At 39.5% G+C, this 17,943-nt stretch overlaps 5 protein-coding genes across 7 annotated transcripts; 2 read left to right on the top strand and 3 right to left on the bottom strand.

Annotated features, from left to right (window-relative positions):
• Window positions 1-4: 4 nt before the first annotated feature.
• ormdl1 (ORMDL sphingolipid biosynthesis regulator 1) lies at window positions 5-4,284 on the top strand. Its single transcript, XM_075478974.1, has 4 exons — window positions 5-102; window positions 1,354-1,533; window positions 3,036-3,187; window positions 3,402-4,284. The coding sequence occupies exons 2-4, from the start codon at window positions 1,360-1,362 to the stop codon at window positions 3,535-3,537; spliced, it is 462 nt and encodes a 153-aa protein (XP_075335089.1). The 5' UTR covers window positions 5-102; window positions 1,354-1,359; the 3' UTR covers window positions 3,538-4,284.
• A 370-nt stretch (window positions 4,285-4,654) lies between these two features.
• Window positions 4,655-8,091, bottom strand: adat3 (adenosine deaminase tRNA specific 3). 2 transcript variants are annotated; one of them, XM_075478972.1, is made up of 2 exons: window positions 8,010-8,091; window positions 4,655-5,865 (listed from the first exon to the last, which is right to left on the bottom strand). In XM_075478972.1, exon 2 carries the CDS (start codon window positions 5,852-5,854, stop codon window positions 4,805-4,807), a length of 1,050 nt encoding a protein of 349 aa, XP_075335087.1. In that variant the 5' UTR covers window positions 5,855-5,865; window positions 8,010-8,091; the 3' UTR covers window positions 4,655-4,804. The 2 variants fall into 2 exon arrangements, with proteins under 2 accessions (XP_075335087.1, XP_075335086.1); XM_075478971.1 differs by lacking the exon at window positions 8,010-8,091 and adding an exon at window positions 6,255-6,331.
• On the bottom strand, window positions 6,285-8,099 carry alkbh6 (alkB homolog 6). The gene is made up of 2 exons (XM_075478973.1): window positions 8,010-8,099; window positions 6,285-7,371 (listed from the first exon to the last, which is right to left on the bottom strand). Exon 2 carries the CDS (start codon window positions 7,364-7,366, stop codon window positions 6,662-6,664), a length of 705 nt encoding a protein of 234 aa, XP_075335088.1. The 5' UTR covers window positions 7,367-7,371; window positions 8,010-8,099; the 3' UTR covers window positions 6,285-6,661.
• Window positions 8,100-8,312: 213 nt separating this feature from the next.
• osgepl1 (O-sialoglycoprotein endopeptidase-like 1) lies at window positions 8,313-14,071 on the top strand. Of its 2 annotated transcripts, none has more exons than XM_075478987.1 (7): window positions 8,313-8,746; window positions 8,830-9,217; window positions 9,293-9,497; window positions 9,586-9,734; window positions 11,028-11,158; window positions 11,276-11,347; window positions 11,474-14,071. In XM_075478987.1, the coding sequence occupies exons 1-7, from the start codon at window positions 8,541-8,543 to the stop codon at window positions 11,556-11,558; spliced, it is 1,236 nt and encodes a 411-aa protein (XP_075335102.1). In that variant the 5' UTR covers window positions 8,313-8,540; the 3' UTR covers window positions 11,559-14,071. The 2 variants fall into 2 exon arrangements, with proteins under 2 accessions (XP_075335102.1, XP_075335103.1); XM_075478988.1 differs by having other exon boundaries at window positions 8,565-8,735.
• Window positions 12,670-17,731, bottom strand: fkbp7 (FKBP prolyl isomerase 7). Its single transcript, XM_075478991.1, has 4 exons — window positions 17,469-17,731; window positions 17,030-17,181; window positions 14,419-14,546; window positions 12,670-14,208 (listed from the first exon to the last, which is right to left on the bottom strand). The coding sequence occupies exons 1-4, from the start codon at window positions 17,687-17,689 to the stop codon at window positions 14,047-14,049; spliced, it is 663 nt and encodes a 220-aa protein (XP_075335106.1). The 5' UTR covers window positions 17,690-17,731; the 3' UTR covers window positions 12,670-14,046.
• Window positions 17,732-17,943: the final 212 nt, after the last annotated feature.

The raw sequence follows: 17,943 nt of genomic DNA, 5'->3' as shown, positions 1-17,943 counted from the left end.
CGAGCACAGCTGTCTGCACCTTGATGCTGAGAACAGGAGGATAAACCAATTCTCTCCATAGTAGTTTGTTTGTGTATTTACCTCCACTGCTCGCTACAACCTGTAAGTTCCATGTATAGTTTTATGTCCGTTTGATTTTATACTGTAAAGTAATACATTTACTTAACGTGAATTATTTACGTAACGACGCTAACCAACTTGTTTTTGAGTTGTGGTGGATTGGATCAGGCTATGTACTGGAAACAAGATAAATTTACCAAGGCACGGTAAATAGTAGAGTTATTAAATAGTAGAGTTATTAAAGAGGGGGGGCGGTGCGTTTAAGGATATATTATGAGAGTTGGCTTTATGTCCATAAGACTTATTTCATGTTGGGTTTTTTTTATTTTATTTGTGTAACAGTGGTGCAGTTTGCTATAGCCACGAAATAAATCAGCACATAGATGGAGCCAGTGACTGTGTCTTGAGCGTTTAAACGCGAGTGGTTTGTTAAAGTGTTACATATTTTTTTTCTAGTTGTTTCCATGGCGTACACGAGCTTGTTAGATATAATTTGTATCGGTTTCTTAACAATTGAACTTCGTGTGTTCATGTGTCAACTGAACTGCAGTATTTTACATGTAACGGTGGCAAAGTGAATAACTAGGCACTCCTCTGTCCCAAGGACAGGTTCCGTTTGACTGAAACATGGATAAAACGTTAAATGTGACTGAAATGATGTCTTCTCCTCACTCATATTGTGAATTTTAGTATTTCATGCATTGCCAAATAATGTGATTTATATGGTAACATAGACAAAATTACAGCTTAAAAGTCGGCATGCACTATTCATTATTGTTATTTAAGCCACAATTGCTATAAATGACTGCAATTTAAGGTCTTGGTCTTTGTCTTTAATCCTTTCTGGCAGTTGAAAATGTGCCAGAGGTCAAAGTTCAGTGAAATTGGACAAGGTGTTTTCTCTTATCACATTTGGACTGAGAAGAGAAAAAAAAGTGCTTCAGCTGCATTTTTATAGTGAAATAAAATGATTACATTAAAGCTATACCACATGTGAAATGTGTATTTATTACACTTTTGCAGTTCATATAAATGGTATAATTGCAGACATTTTAGGTATAGCATTTTACAATTAGTCTATTTGGCATTGTAACTGCTCTGAAGTGTCTTTTTACTTTATAACTCTATAGGTAATGTGGTGGCCAAAAATTATGTTTTTAAACTCGAGATTCAGTGCATTAGAATAGACAGACATTACTGATAACATATAAAGATTAGGTTTGGGATGTGGGGGAGTGTAAATATTACACAAAAATTAAACGTTTTCTTCAGAATATTGTTTTATGTTCACAGAGCAGAATGAATGTGGGTGTGGCACACAGTGAGGTGAACCCAAACACTCGAGTGATGAACAGTCGAGGGATCTGGCTGACCTATGCACTCGGAGTTTGTATTCTTCACATCGTGCTCTTGAGCATACCATTCTTCAGTGTGCCTGTGGTGTGGACTCTAACGAACATCATACACAACTTTGTAAGTGTGATTCTCGCACTGTCTGTGCTGTTCTACAAGACAAACCAATAAACAAAAGCTATTCAGATGCAGGGCTGTTTTAGATAACATTTTGAATCCCACAGTTGGCTGCTAGTGTCGCACGATAACTGAAGTCTGCCTGCATGTTTAGCCAAACAGCATGGTGGCTGTTATCCTCTGCCTACACGGTGCATGCGTGGGCCTGTAGATATGCTCTAATTTGTGCAGGCTGTCCTTGTCTGACAGTCTAATGTGTGAACTTATAACATTTCTCAACAATATGTGAAGTCTGTGAACACTAACCTTTCTTTGCTGTATGGCTGACTTAAAAAAAAAAAAAAGAAGTTGAATGTGCATGACATCATTGACTAGTGCGAAGCGGTTTACTTGGATTGTGTATCACAGCCAATACGGAAGGCTATTAACAGAAATAGCCATGGTCAACTATAGCCTATTGTTTTCTAGCACAATGCAACAGCAGTGTGCTGATTATGCCTTGGCTCTATGACATTGTTTTAGTTATATCATTCGTCCTCGGTCATGCAGGATTTCCATTTACAGTTGCATGGTTTGACAGATGCGTGTGATTAAACATTTGTCATTTACAACATGGCCAGTTTGACTTGTAATAAGTATAGTAATGCATCTTTCAGTGCAAGTTTTCTTAATTAGCTCTTGAATGTGTATTTATCAAGGGACCTCTGCAGCACTCATATTGGAGCAATTTTCTTCTTTTAGGTCATGTATCAACTCAGAGTCGGTGGTTTTTGATCTTTAAATTTTAGGTGAAGAGCTAAGTAAACAAAGACTTTGGTGCAACACCTGGATAATTTACATGCCTTTAGCATACCCATACCAGTCAAAGCTAGTCTAGCTAGCTAGTCAAAGCTAAATGTTCCAATTGGTAATAACTTGAAAATCAAACAGCTTTGATATCCACTTTAAAGCGATACAATGCAACTTCTCAAAAAGCCCACTCTGGAGCTCCCCCTACAGGCTTGGAGGTAATGTACGGTTACACTGTCGTAAATACAACACCCTTTCACTTTCACTTTTCACGTTTGTTGACGAACCGGTGAGGAGTTAGAAGGTGCAAGCCATGTCGACCAAGAAGGTAAGAGTAATCAAATGTACCTGGGAGCGTGAGAGGGGTCTATTTGTTTTTGCGGTAGGTGTGCCAGAAAGCAAGTCAAAGTACTTCCGCTCAGCTCCCGGGCCGCCACCGGGCCGCTCCAGCAAAGTTACATAGCGCAGTTTTTCCAACTCAGACCCCCGAAGGGCATAGGAGACAGGCCAATCGTAATATTAAAACTCATTCTAGCCACACAAATTTTTTCAAGCTGTTATTTTAAGGTAGAAATGTTACATAGTATTGCTTTAAGATCTTATAATGGAGAAAACGATGATATTTGTCAATTTAATGAGTCTGTCAATATAGGTTTCTTTTGTACACAATCTGAAATGACCATGCTTTTGACTGTGTTTTTTTTTCCAATTTACAGGGAATGTATGTCTTTATGCATGCAGTGAAAGGTACACCATTTGAGACCCCCGACCAAGGAAAAGCCAGGCTTCTTACTCACTGGGAACAGCTCGATTATGGCGTGCAGTTCACCTCATCTAGAAAGTTCTTCACCATTTCCCCAATTATTCTGTATGTATGAGGATTTGGTCAATACCTTGATACATATCTTACAGGATAAAATGTTATGGCACAGTCATGAAAACTGAAATAATGCAGTTTACGTTTCAATAGTGAATCATGTAAAGTACACTTTGTGTTTTGTTAGTTTCTTAGTTTGGAGTAATTGCTTTGAATATTTTTCAGTTGACCTGTTTGTTTTTTTTTTTGTGTTGTTTCTTTGCAGATACTTCCTTGCAAGTTTCTACACAAAATACGACACAACACACTTTGTTATCAACACTGCCTCACTGTTGAGCGTCCTCATCCCCAAACTGCCACAGCTGCATGGAGTGAGAATTTTTGGCATCAACAAGTATTAAGTTATTGTAAACGCTGTGCCTCTCAGCAGTAGAAGCTAATTCCTGTGTAGTGTGTGTACCACTGATTTGTGTACCAAGTCATACAAGTCTGTGTGAGAGCAACTGTTGTTTCTATATATCGGGTTAAGAAAAAAAAAATCTAAGTTTGTAGATGACAGGATGCCATATGCATTAACTAACTTATGTGAATATTTAATTATGTATTTTTGGCCTGCATAGACCTGGGCGGGCCCAGGTATTAGTGAGGCTTTTTGTTGAATTTGTTTTTTTTCTTTCTTTGCCCTCTGCTGACATGGTGACACAACTTCTAAGTATTGTAGTCACGAGGATGTTCCAGTGTATTTTTCGATGATGTTTACTTTATAAAGGTAGGAGCCTGTGGCTCATTGTTTATTGGTACTCCTTTTAATATGGGTGTCAAAGCATTAAGCTGAGCGAAGAATAGAATCATACTCTTTATGTGCATGATTTCCTCGATATGTGAACTATTGCTCATTTGTAACTCAAACAGAGCAGGCTTGTTTCATTGTACAGTTTTTTGTGGATGTGTGTAGAAATAAGAAATTGTTGTGAGGTTAAGCGTTTACTGATGAAGGCCAACACTGTTTTTGTGGTAAACTAACTCATGTAGCTGCTCTCTTTAGACGACTTTCTGCTATAATCAAAGCAGCTAGTCCTGCTTTGGCCAGCCACAGCTAATAGTGATATTTTTTGTTCTTAATCCTATTAAAATGTTTATGCCCTCCAGCTGCTCCATCTCATTGCTGATTATTAAATGTTACCAGCCATTCTCTAGTTTTTTTTGGACTGTGATGGGACTTTTCTGGATCTTTCATAAAATCTAAGTAATTTGAGGATTCTCTGAATTATCAGAGGACCAAAAATTGCCTCAAAAGATTTGATTTGTTAAATTTATGTCTTCAATAAAAGAACACTCCCACCTTTAACCTGATGTAGCATTTTCATATCAAGGCTTATCAGGAAAAGTAACAAATTATTACAAGTTTTACAAAACCCACAGCAGACTTATTTGTAATGTTCAGCATGGACTGGATTTAAACTGAATACACCATGCCAGTTAACTAATGGTCACATTCCACATAAATACACAAACACACAGTATTAAAAACTTTATTCAAAATAAGTCCTTATGAAAACTAAGCTTTTATACTTCTGTGTCTTCTTGTGATGCCAGGGTTTCCTCAATCCTTTATTTGGTTTTGGGTAGCTCAAATTTGACTGAAATAATGAAACATGCATTTGTTCTCTACTTCCTTAACTTTGTTTTTTTTATCTGGTCATCCATACTGTTAAGATCCTCACACTGCTTATCCAAGACCCCTCTGTATACCTCAAAGCGATGGTTCAGATCTTTCTGTGAGTGTATTTTGACCTTTGTCCCTAATGCTCCATCAGCAGAGGTGGTCCCATAGAAAACCCGACCAATCCGGGAATGCACCAGCGCCATGGCACACATGACACAAGGTTCTCTCGTTACATATAGATCATATCCAGTGCATATGTAAGGCTGAGTGCCAATCCCTGAATCGGACACATTTTGGAATGTATTTGAGTTAGGCGAAGTGCAACAACAAGCAGCGTAACTGTCAAAACGATCAAATCCGCCGCCCTGGCTCTGAGCCACGAGGTCAATGCACACCATGACTGCGTGATGTAGGGGGTGGTCCCCTCTACAGTCATGGCCAACTGCTATGATCTTCTCATTCTCAGGGTCAACAACTACAGCCCCAACCGCCTTCATCCCCGACTCCTTTGCAGCTTTGGCCGCAGTCAAAGCAGACATCATGTACATGTGCATCATGGCTTTTTGATGAGGGGTGAAGAGCTTTCCTCTCAGAGCAACTGTCACCCGTTTGTCCTCATGAAAGGATGTGGGCCAACACTGGCTTGCAATTTCAAACTGTGGTCGGGTCAAGGGAGGACGTGCAGGAATGTTGACCACGAAAGGCTCACCTAATCCTTCCCATTTATCTCCATCTGAGGGCAGCAGAGAGTCGATGCTGACCACCTTCATGTCCGATGCATCACTGACGAGGCACACGAGGACTTCCAAAGGGTGAAGGCTGCCCTTCCCCTTGCAAGCCCGGACCCTCTTGATGTGCTGAAGGCCATCCAACGGGTAGAGGCTATTCAGCTCCCTTACAAGTCGAGATGTTGCCTTCCTGTCGATGATGGGTGCAGCAAAGGCCTCTACAAGCTCAACATCTTGCGACTGCTCATCTGACAGTACAGGATAAGCAACCCAGGAGTCAGCGTTGCACACCGACCCTTTCCAGCGTTTCATCTGTGGCTCCATTGTTTTTCCTCCTGTCATCACATTTGCAGGACAGAGCACATGATGAGAAAACCTTACAGTTGTTTTGGGCATAGATCAACATAACCTTTAGCCAAGAGACTAAGTATTTCCCAGTCTTCTCCATTTCTAAACAGTTAAACTTTAAAAGGTAACACTGTATTTTGGTGAACTTTATACGACCTTAAGGTAAACTTCTTGTAGGAAAAATAATCAATTAACTGGCACCGTTTGAATTTTGACTAACATTCATATGGCATAACATCTGAAAAGTAAAAAAAAAAAAAAGTAAGACATTTAAAATACATCACTGAGTTCAGTTAGTTTTCCCTGGACCTTGTTTTTTTATTTATCACAGATATTTGTTAGATCAGCACAACAATCCAATAAACCAATATCCTACCTATTCTAGATGATTTGTGGATGATTCTGAAAACATTTGTATGCATAAAAAAAAAAAAACAGATACTGGTATACCGTACTGACTGATTACATACTGTAAATAATTAAATCATATTAATCGATGAGGTTTATCATTCATTACCTTTCCAAAGTTACTTATATATTGACTTGGCTCTACTTAAGAATCTTGTATCATAAACAAAATACATGGCATTTGATAACCAGAAAAGCCACTTGTTCCAAATGTACAGTGGCATCAGGCAAGACAGATACTCAAAGCAGGAGGTGATTCAATGAAAACATCTGAAATACAAATTCATAAACCAGTCAGTTGATCACTACTATTCATAAGTTTTAGTGTCAATTGCCAGTGTTGATCCATAGAAATCTGTCGGATCCCGTCGGTCCTCATTTTCTTCCCAGCAAGAGCTTTGTTTTCATAACATTGGGCACATATCTTATCGTGAGCGATACTCTGGTGCCTCGGGTCAGTGTCTCCCCTGGCAGGGCTCCATTAGCAGACAGGTTCACCACTTTATCTGTTAGCGTGTCCTGAGTGCACCCCTGAATGCCATGAAGGAGACGCTTGTACATTTCATCCTGCAGAATCAGAAGACTACGTGGCTTCACCAGCAAGGAGAACAGGTATCGATTCTCCTCCGTCTGCGGCGCTTCTCCCTCTGAGCTGCTAACAGGGCTGTAGAAATCGAGCAGGGTATGAGAGCCCAAGCTGATAGTAGTGACAGTAGGATGGTACAGCGGGCCATCCTCGTGAGGCATTATCCCCTCTCCTTGTTTATACTCATTCACCAACACATGATTGGCCATTTTCCCACTGAATGCACCGAGACAGGATATTTTCTCACAATATGTCTGAAGCCAGCCGGGGATCTTTTCTGCCAGCATGCCTTTGGGATGTGGTAATCCTCCCCAGTTCTGTAGCCTTCTGCCCGAAAGCTGGGTCCATTTAGTTTTTGGAGACTTATAAACCTGTTGTAGAAGGTAGGACTCCTCATCTTCTGATATGAAATCTGGGATGTAATACACTGTTTGAGGGGCATCAATTATGACAAACTGCTTCAATTCCTCCAAAATACAAGTCGAGTGCTCCATGCCTCCTTTAGGAAAGTTAACATAAAATCCTTATTAAAACCCATGTGAATTAGTGGGTGGGGAAATATTAACACCAATTATGCACTTATGCTGGCTAACTTCCATTGTGGTGGCTAAGTGAAGGGAGTAAAGTGTACCACAGCCACGTTTATCAATGCTTACTTAAAATCATACTAAAATGTGAAAAAAATGCATTAAAATGTGTACATAACTGAATAACCAGCTGATATAATACCCTAAGTCAAACGCAACAGTCATGCCTTTTTCCACATTGTTCCCTGTTTTTTTTTTTTTTAGCTTTCATCAAACCTTCTACACAAACAAATTCAATACACTACAGACAAGGCCTCATAAGGACGGTATGATCATATGTGGCAAGTCCGTAGATACCTACAAAATTAACACTGTTTTGTTCCTTTTAAATGTAAATCAAAATACCAATCTGTGTTAAACATTCAGGTGAACGTCATGGCGTATTTAGAAGTATATTTCTTTACTCATGAAGGCAACACAGCTTACCTCACGGAAAATGCTAATTTAATTTTTTTTTAAGTGCTAGAAACACCGATTCAGCACCAATGCCTACAAAATCTGAAAATACATATATACACTAACTGACAGTAAACAAAGAAGTCTGATTTACCTCTTTCGACATCCACTTGTTCAATGAAAACGTCGTTTAATCAAAACACCCAGCTGCTCGTTTCCTCGCGAACATGTTTGTGTTACAAACTACACTGTCCGTACAAAATGGACTGAATTTTTTTTTATCAACCCATGCAGTATTTTTTAAACGACTTCTCCAACTATTTATCAAATAAAGATATACATTAGACATGAATCGCACAAATTTGTTAGTCCAACTATTTATTTAGTATTTAAGCAATCTATCTGCGGTTAAAGTGAACAAAATTGACCGTAGACGGAATTATTTAAATGTGACACAGTCAGAGGAAGTTGGAGAAAGAAGGAAAATCATGTAAACGTGCGTAGTCCTTGCTAACATAAGGTGGTTAGTATGTTTTCCGTCTTGCGGACGCCTCTTTTATATCTACTTTAATTCTTATATTTGAGTATCTTTTGTAGACTTTATTTTTTTCAATGGGAACTGAGATGAGGTCACCCTTATATAATACAGCTTGTCAAGTAAAAGGTGGAGCACAAGGTTATTAACATGTTCTACACTAAAGTAAAGATATTACAGCGGTTTCTACAGTGTAAACATACGTTTGGCTCAACTCCTCTCTCTGGAAAGGCATGTTGCTCTAAACTTGTTTTAGGCATTGAGACAAGCTGTGATGATACTGGAGCTGCTGTGTTGGACGAAACGGGTGCAATACTGGGGGAGTCTTTGCATTCGCAGAAAGAGGTACATCTGAGGTGGGTTTTAGAGCTGAATACAAGCCCATGCAACTAGTTTAGACTTTGCTTGACGTGTTTGCTTCCCTCTTGAAATGCTACAGGACTGGAGGCATCATCCCCACGGTAGCACAGCAGCTCCACAGAGAAAACATTGAACGCGTAGTCCAGGAGGCTTTGGAGAGGAGCAGCGTGACCCCAAGCCAGCTCTCGGCTGTTGCCACCACAGTAAAGCCCGGACTGGCCCTGAGCTTAAGCATTGGTCTTGAGTTCAGTCAGAGGTTTGTGAGGAAGCACAGCAAGCCTTTCATCCCCATCCACCACATGGAGGCCCATGCCTTGACCATCAGGATGCTCCAGCCTCTTTCCTTCCCCTTTCTGGTTCTGCTCGTTTCAGGTGGTCACTCGCTTCTTGCTGTGGCTCGGGGCATTGATGACTTTCTGCTTTTGGGACACACGTTGGATGAGGCTCCTGGGGATACATTAGATAAAGTAAGATTTAAAAAAAAAAAAAAAGTTTTGTTGTAACCATAAACAAATTAAGTTTTCTATTCTGTGGACTCACAGGTGGCCAGACGTCTGTCCCTTATAAAACACCCACAGTGCTCCACACTAAGTGGAGGACAAGCTATAGAGCTCCTGGCAAAGGATGGTGACAGGATGAAGTTCCCTTTTAAGACACCTATGGGCCATACCTTTGACTGTTGCTTTTCTTTTGCTGGGCTGCGGAATCAAATCAAAATGACAATAATGAAAAAAGAGGCTGAGGAAGGTATGAAAAAATACAGTTTCCTTCAGTGCCAGCTGTAATTAGAGTGATGCACAGTGACCCACGGCTAACAGTAAGCCTTCTGTTTCAGGTGTAGAAAAGGGTACTCTTCTGGCATGTGTGAATGACATTGCAGCTGGAGCACAGCACACCGTTGCCTGTCATCTTGCAAAGCGCACTCATCGTGCCATCTTGTTTTGTAAAGCAAACAACCTACTATCATCAAATAGTCCCACTTTGGTGAGTATGTTACTTTATGATTAACTACATGTTAATCCTCATGTATGTCCTTCATAAAATATGGTAGTGCTTTGATTTTGGGAATCTCTTTTCTACGTTTATGTTCAAATATGCCATTGGGTTCACACACAAGTCATGAAGGTACATAAAAAGAACTTCATTTGAAACATTTTGCTTCATTTATAGAGGTAGGAAAATGATACAATATTACATACCTATGAGTTGGAAAAGTATGTGAGTATTTTCTTCAAGCATTTCCACATCTGCTTGAAGAAATTTGACCTTATTGGCAGGTTTTCTGAACTAATACTTACAAGTCAAATATTCAGCTCCTTTTTCCAGCATTTCTACACAATTAAGGTCAGGACTGTCTAAAACATTAACTGTATTACTTTTTAATCTTTCTTTGACAGAAAAGTAAATTGACTTGAATGATACTTTTTTTTATCCCCTAGAGAGGAAGGAAGGAAATTATATTGCATTGTAAATTGGATAGTAAATTATTGAGAAAAAATGTATCAGTTGCAATAGTGTTGGAAGTTAAAGTGTAGCAGAGAGGGAGGCATGGTTCTCCAAATCTCCAGAGATCACCATAATGCATTGAAGTGTTTGCAGCATGACAACTACTGAGCTAATGGTATCGCATGCAGCGCTGGCGGGTGACACACACAGGTGAAGTCACTCAGTAGACAACATGGATGACATTTAAACTTAGTTTTACACTTATACTTAACTCCTAATTCTAATTTAGTTCATGAAACCTGCTTGAAGTTCCTATAACTTTGCCCCTAACAGATATACAATTTTGGATCATTTTCCTCAATTGTTGCTAGATGCACTTGTTAGCAAAGTCAACAGTTATATTTATTCACTAATACAGAAAATTCAAAATAAACTTTGAAGCATCAGTGTGAGTTTGCTTCAATCCTCGCAAAGATCTTTGAGAGCACGACGTTAACAAGAGCCCAAAATTTACTCCGGATGTCTTCATGTGTAAAACTGTGAATAATCAGTGATACACCAGATGTATTAATGCACAGTTGAAAATGTTGTAATCTCTTGAAAAAATTGCAGTCTAATTTTTTCTACTTTAATCTGCAAAAAAATTATAGGGTTTTTAGGTTCCCACTGAACCTTTTATTGGCAATGTTAGAAAATCTCGAAAGATAGACTAACACATTGTTGCGTTTAGCTATTACTTGAAATTTGTTGATCGTAAGAGCAGTGTAGTATAGTAACCCTTCAAGATTGATTATTTTGTACATGTGGATTTTACCACTAGCTCTTTTCTAGGTGTTATCCGGAGGAGTTGCAAGCAACCAGTATATCCGTAAGGCTTTGACAATCATCACTGAGACAACAGGACTACATTTACTCTGTCCTCCAGCCAAATTCTGCACTGACAACGGAGTAATGATTGCATGGTGCGTATAAAGTCTGGTTGATATCATCAGTAGAATGGCTTTAACAGTGAATTTGATTTAGTTTCCTCAATTAAGCATGGCTCATCTGTGAGATGGCATTACTTTTTCCTCAACCAGGAATGGTGTGGAGCGTCTGCGAGAGGGAAAAGGGATACTGCCTCCAAATGTAAATGTCTACTACAAGCCAAAGTGAGTCCATACTGAGTAAAAGATTTCCCTAAAAATCTCACTTGAGTAATTTGAGATGTTTTGCTGGTCTTTTTGTCTGTACTGCAGATTAAATTAACACTGGCTTACATAAATGTTGCATTTCAGGGCACCACTGGGTCTTGACATCTCAGCAGAGGTCAGAGCTGCAGCAATCAGGCTGCCATCAGTCAGGATGAAGATCCCTAACTGACAGCTAGAATTTCACTGATCCAAGTGTATACTGTGTATATACAAGAGCCTGGGATAAAAGCAAATTTTACTGCTGTTTATCAATGAATGTATTTTCATACTTCTTTTTGAACTGATTTTGTAGTTAATCATTTTTGTCACTACATAGAATGGGTTCAACAATAAATGGTCAGTATTTATCACTTATTTAAAAAGACAACAAAAAAATTGGTTTTAGTTTTAATGGTGCGGGTACAAAATTTCATCATCTTCTTCAATGGGAAGGATAAATATCATGGACTAGTCAAACATTCAGATTTGTGAGGTTAAATGAGTGGATCACTTCAAAACAAAGCTACAGTGTGAATGCTCTCCTTCGATTTTATTGCTGATTCCAAAAGAACGCAGATATCCCGTAAACCCTGTGAAGTAGATACCATTTACATTTGTGAAAAATGAAGTCCACCCTCTTTAAGTTCTAATTTGTTATAATCCAGTGTATCATAAAAAAAGATCATGAAGTGTGAGCACCTCTATTAAAGCGGAAGTGTTGAAAGTTTGCTGGTCCGAAGCATTAGGTTTTGTGTTAACTCAATGCAGATAAGGAAAGACTTATTGATCCTTATTGACATATTGATCCTATTTGGCTATTTCCAAACAATTTGGAGTCCATCATTCTACAGGGAGAAAAATTGTTCACAAATTGAAATATTCATGATAGTTGCCAAACCTCCAAAGACTGGACATTCCAGCAAGTTCACCCCAGAATCAGGATGACCTTAAGAGAGCTGTGCATAAACAAATGCCCACAAACCTAAATGAACTAAAGCCAAAACTCTATAACAATGTGTAACATTGTAGAAAAAAAACAATTCCCTCAAGTTATTTCCACTAAAGGTTTTACAAGCTGTTTTTTACACAAAGTTAGGCTATGGCTGTATTTTTTTTTCCCTTTTGTAAATTAATGATATGCTGTAACATGTTCATCTGAGGCTGTATTCTCCCAATTTCTAAATCTGGTAAGGACCAGAAGACATTGTGGTGTCGTGTCACATCAAATCTTAAGAATTGAGAAAGGGTGCCTTCTGATGAGTTAGTGTATCTGTACCTCTATAAGAAAACACAGTATCAGCCTGATGATCAAAAAAATGCATTTATTACAGAACAAAATTACATGAGAGGTGACTAAGTTTCAGGTCAGAAAACCACATTCCTCTGCAGAATGCTGGAAAATTTGTCTGCAGGTCACTGCGCACACACCTGTTACAGCCACTTCAGCCAAAGGTTTAGGGAATACTCAGAAGCTTCCTGGCTTGTTTCTAATTTGGTCGAATACCCATTGATCCGAGGTTGCAGTTACATAAGTGCAGGTGTGTGCATATCCATTTTAATATCAGTTCTATCAAAACATCTCACTTTAAATGTTTTATGTTCCTTTATTTTTTTTAAACCCATGTCCTGTCCAGCATTATGGCAGCAGAATTGTAATCTGAATACCGTTTATGCCAAACACATTTGCTATGCTAAGGGACGCTTTATGAATGTAAAGCTCCCCTTGATGCCCATCAACTCCTCATTTTTATTTATTTATTTTTGTTACAATACTTAACATGATGTGATAGTGTGATAGTGCCGAACCGGACCGGGGTCAGAGAGAGAGGGAGAGCGAAGAAGGAAAAAAAAGGAACAGAAACATGAAGAGACAAACATAAAAAACAATGAAAAATCAGACAACCAGCTGCTACACCTGTAAAAATAAAACTGAAGACAATTCACGGCTTTTGTGGGGAATTCCAGCCTTAGAGGCATCAGGAGCACCTGTAGGCAGACAAGCAGAGAACAAACACACAAACAAACAAAAAAGCACAAGCAGCAGCAATCTCATATAATACAACTGTGGATACAGATGACAGTTTTATGTTCCTTTAGACTGGTTTTAAAAAAATGTGTGAGAGGACATGGAAGATTGCATGAAAGAAAATTCAGGGGGAAAGATGGAGTCGTTTGTTCTTGTGCTTAGTTAAACCAACTTCTCACATGACAGTCATGTGACAGTTTCACAGCCACAGATGCCAACACATTGTGGAGTCTTGTGGTTTTGTCTTTGTGCTGCAAAATATAAAAAATAAAACTCTTCAAATGTTCACTCCCAGATATACACACAATAATTCTCTTTATAGAGCTACCGAGCTGATGCCAAGAAATGAAGAGTGAAAATGACCACAGTAGAGGGAGATTACGGTTTTGGACTTCCATGGTAGCTTTCACAGGCCAAAATACAAATGGAGACTTTCAAAGGACAGTCTGGAAAACAGAAAAAAACACTAACTGAAGAAGAAGTGGTGAAGCATGTGAACAGAAAGTGGTTTGACTTCTTAAAAGAAATAGCTGACAGTGTAAGAGCCTCTGGGTGGATATTCCTTTTAGTTTCATTCTCTCTTCTTGTTTTCTGTTTATCTAATCAAAGTACGGTTTATGTAATAGTTTAACTACATAAGCTACCTGTGACATTAAAGCTCATCATGTTCAAAGATATTATACTCCTTTGCACTGATCAGCCCATCTTTGTCGTGGTCATTCTTGCGGAAAATATCGCTAATAATCTTCTCATAGAACGGGTCGTCGCGTGGCTTTCCACCTTTTTCATACTCCAGTTTCAAGTATTCTTTAACCTGAAAATAAATGAACATCTTATTATTCACAACTCAGAATAAATAACATACACACGTAAGTATATTGTACATGCACCGCTCTTACAGAACAAGCCCCTGTTGTACCTGGCTCACAAAACATCACTTTTAATGTTGTTGGAGGCAGGCATTAAATGAGTCTTTACTATCTAACCCTTCTGTGATGGTTATCACCTTATAAAATCTAATTACCTCGGCCTTCGTGAGACTTCTGTCTTTGTCAACGTCTATCTGTCCAAAGGCCTGCATGGTGCGAGGCCCCCTGGACACAGTAAACACCTCCACCTCAAAGACCACTGTAGCATTTGGTGGTACTGGACCTTAACGAGTAGGAGGAACAAAAAGAAATTGTAATCGCACATACCTTGACAGGCTGGAATTCTAATGTTCCAACCCATCACAAAATAGAAACTTTTACTGTTATCTGACTGGCAATTTAGCCACGTTTATAGGTTTTATATCAAACCGAATAAAAAGATGCTAACCACCAAGCGGAATGTATCACCAGATAAAATAGTTGTGATTTGCATTCACGTGTAAAAGGATGCAAAATGTAAAGACAACACATTCATTCAACAAGAGGCGAAAGTATGGAAGTGGAGCAACATGCAACAGGTTGAAAATTAATTGTGGTAAATAATGAAAACACTAAAATAAACAAAAAAAAGGCTACATTACAGCTGTTCAACAGTGCATCCTTATTCAGCAGCTCTTAGTCTTTGTCAGGGCAGGAGCAACAAAAGCATTCAACCTCAACAAAATCATTTACTCCACAGCCAAAGAGCGAACCTGAAATTCACAACCCCTGTCAAGGTAACACCAGCAGCTGGATAAAATGGTTGGATTTATGAACCCCAATAAGATTTGTGGGAAAACCGTTAGTTATCTCTGTGTGCTTCATTGCATGCAAGGAAGAGATGAGATAGAGACCTTTAACCTGCTCTGCATGCTTACAGTACATGCCACAGAGAGAAGAGTAGGAAACACTGCGAGGGATGCTTTCAGCTAAAGCGCTGTAAAAGAAGACAAGACAGAATGAAGGCAGCTCTTACACAAAACAATTAGCAAAGTTCACTTTATTAGGCAAGGCAAGGCAAGGCAATTTTATTTATAGAGCACAATTCATACACAGGGCAATTCAAAGTGCTTTACAGCTACATAAAATCACAAGAAGGCAATAAAACCATTAAAAAGGAATAAAAAAATTAAAAGAAAGAAATTAAAAAAGAAAGAAATTTAAAACCCATTAAAAGCAACACGTGTAAGGTATGCAAAAGGCAAATACATTTTCACGGCAAACTATGCAGCCATCAACTAGTCTGCTTATCACAGTTGGTCAGTCAGAGAAACAAATGTGTAATGTCTTCAGTGGGCCTTTCAGTTGTCTGGCATAATTACTCCAGTGATGTCATGGAGATTAAACAACACTGGCTTGATAACTCCAACTACAGAAAGTCGAAATTACAAACTGGGAATGAATTCTTTTTAAAAATAGATAGTTTTTAGGGAGTGATTGTGGAATTATGCGGAATCATGTTGAAATGTGGAAAATGTTGGAGCTTTACCCACATTAAAGGGGATAGAGAATCAAAATCATCTTTTTCACGTTTTTGGTGTTAGTTCTGAGTCTCCCCGCTGTGGGGAGTACACACGAAGTGCCAGCAAGTGTCAGAACCTCTGTTTCAAGTACTCCCCTTTTTTGAATATCCCCCAGAAAAAGTGCCAATCCGTTTTTGTGAAAAAGTGATGTCACTTTTTCAGCAATCGCCCCCCCCCACACCCAAATCCACTGCCACCCCGTTTCAGACACGCCCCTTCGGCAAGAAACAGAAACAGGTGTGCCTTCCAAGGCTGTGAAAGCGGACTACGATCGTTACATATTCTTCCCCTGGAAAGCAATGTTCGCGATCAATGGCTTTTATTTATTTTTAACAGCATCCCCAGTACATACAACCGCCGACTTTTCCTTTGCTCTGCGCATTTCATGGAGTACAGTTTCACAAACCTTGCACGATTCCGAGCAGGCTTCAGTCGGAATTTTGCTCAGTAGAGGGTCAGTGCCGACAGGGACAGACACAGACTGCAGCGAGCTGTGCGCTCCGCTGAGAAGGTGATCGGCTGCAGCCTCCCTGACCTGCACGTCTCCAGGACTATGGGGCGAGCAGGTCGGATCACAGCTGACCCTTCTCACCCTGCACATGGACTATTTGCACCACTCCCCTCGGACAGGAGGCTTCGGTCCATTCGGACCAGAACCTCCTGTCACAAAAACAGTTTTTTTCCCCCTTGCATTTGGACTTATGAACACTTCATAATCACCTCATAACCTGCCCCAGTCACTTTACCATCATTAAAATTGCACTAATGAAGCTGCACTGTTGTTGCTCTGTATATTGGATACTGTGTATTGTTGTACACACCTTGTACATTTTATATTAATATATTTTTATTCTTTATTTTTTATTATTATATCCTATGTTACATGTTTGCACCTTACGCCGCAGCAAATTCCTAGTTAGTGAACACTGTTCACTAACAATGGCAATAAAACAAATTCTGATTCTGATTCAGAATGTCAGGTGTGAAAAGTGTCTGTGTGATTTTTTTTTTCCTTTTTTTTACATTTCTGTAGTTGACAGTCATTTTGCCAAATACATCTCAATGTGATAGCTGCCAGATAACATGCTGTACAGGCACATGACGGGGCCATTATTACAAGTGGTTTGGTCAGCTCTAATGTCAAGCAGATCTAAACAGAAATGCCGACCACAAGCAAACAAAAATGACTGTTGCATTCATTTACCTTTGCCCTTTTCTCCAAACGCCAGGGATGACGGAATCGTAACTTTTCGCTTCTCTCCAGGACACATATCCATCATACCAATATCAAGACCCTTGATGACTTGTCCAACACCGAGCACCAACCACTGGGGGTGGCCATCTTTTTCTGTACGACTGAAACAGAAATAATTCATGACAAAAAGCATCCTAGCAGTCACATCTTGAGCTTTAGATTAATTCTGAACAGGTACTGACTGGCATTGGCAATATTTTCAAAAATTATGTCGAAAATTAAACAGCTTTTTCCATTTTAAAAAGCACACACACCATGTGATGTTGAAACTGTGGTGATCAAGAATTATAGTCACTTCAAAAGGCCCTTCAAAAGCACCTGATCATAAAGGTAAAAACTTAAACTTGGCCTGTATAATGCAGACATTGTTTTACATCAAGCCACCAACCTGCAGTAAAACTGGGAACCATCGTTGGCGAGGTACCCATCATAATGAGCATTGATCAGATCTCCTTTCTTGCTCTTCTGGGTGCACTCCTCAGGTTCAAACACTACTTCAATTTTGACCTCGTCATCCGCTTTGGCCAAAACAGACCATAAACTGAGCTGTGAAGACACAAAGAAGCACAGTGTGCAGCTCACTAACTTCCACATCATGCAGCTGTGCATTCGTGGCAACTTTGGAAAGTGACGTTTGATCACAGTAGAGAACGTCAGCGGTAGCTGTTGAGAGGGAGCTTAGCTCCCTGCGTTTGGACTGCCAGGAATTTGACTTCGTGCATAGAGATCCTCTCTCTTTTACCGTGACCGGTGATGAAAAGATCCTCCTTACCATCAGAACCGTTGAGCCTTCGTTGTCGCAGAGTGAGCTTACACTTCCTGAAAGACGTAACACAGGGAAAAAAATCCTAAAATTCCCGCAC

The sequence above is a fragment of the Odontesthes bonariensis genome, chromosome 12 (genome assembly GCF_027942865.1).
Source record: "Odontesthes bonariensis isolate fOdoBon6 chromosome 12, fOdoBon6.hap1, whole genome shotgun sequence".
NCBI lineage: Eukaryota > Metazoa > Chordata > Actinopteri > Atheriniformes > Atherinopsidae > Odontesthes > Odontesthes bonariensis.
Note: the sequence above shows the minus strand (reverse complement) of the source record. Positions and strands in the feature narration are given on the sequence as shown.

Excerpts from the sequence above, each read along its gene's own strand:
- ormdl1 (XM_075478974.1), top strand. The coding sequence starts at position 1,360 with ATGAATGTGGGTGTGGCACACAGTGAGGTGAACCCAAACACTCGAGTG. Across the intron at positions 1,534-3,035 it reads CGAACATCATACACAACTTT|GGAATGTATGTCTTTATGCA; the intron begins GTAAGTGTGATT and ends TCCAATTTACAG. Across the intron at positions 3,188-3,401 it reads ACCATTTCCCCAATTATTCT|ATACTTCCTTGCAAGTTTCT; the intron begins GTATGTATGAGG and ends GTTTCTTTGCAG.
- adat3 (XM_075478971.1), bottom strand. The coding sequence starts at position 6,300 with ATGCATACAAATGTTTTCAGAATCATCCACAAATCATCTAGAATAG. Across the intron at positions 5,866-6,254 it reads CCACAAATCATCTAGAATAG|GAGGAAAAACAATGGAGCCA; the intron begins GTAGGATATTGG and ends ATGTGATGACAG.
- alkbh6 (XM_075478973.1), bottom strand. The coding sequence starts at position 7,366 with ATGGAGCACTCGACTTGTATTTTGGAGGAATTGAAGCAGTTTGTCATA.
- osgepl1 (XM_075478987.1), top strand. The coding sequence starts at position 8,541 with ATGTTCTACACTAAAGTAAAGATATTACAGCGGTTTCTACAGTGTAAA. Across the intron at positions 9,735-11,027 it reads CATCAAATAGTCCCACTTTG|GTGTTATCCGGAGGAGTTGC; the intron begins GTGAGTATGTTA and ends GCTCTTTTCTAG. Across the intron at positions 11,159-11,275 it reads AACGGAGTAATGATTGCATG|GAATGGTGTGGAGCGTCTGC; the intron begins GTGCGTATAAAG and ends TTCCTCAACCAG.
- fkbp7 (XM_075478991.1), bottom strand. The coding sequence starts at position 17,689 with ATGCACAGCTGCATGATGTGGAAGTTAGTGAGCTGCACACTGTGCTTC. Across the intron at positions 17,182-17,468 it reads GGTTCCCAGTTTTACTGCAG|TCGTACAGAAAAAGATGGCC; the intron begins GTTGGTGGCTTG and ends TTTCTGTTTCAG. Across the intron at positions 14,547-17,029 it reads GTTTGGAGAAAAGGGCAAAG|GTCCAGTACCACCAAATGCT; the intron begins GTAAATGAATGC and ends CTACTCGTTAAG.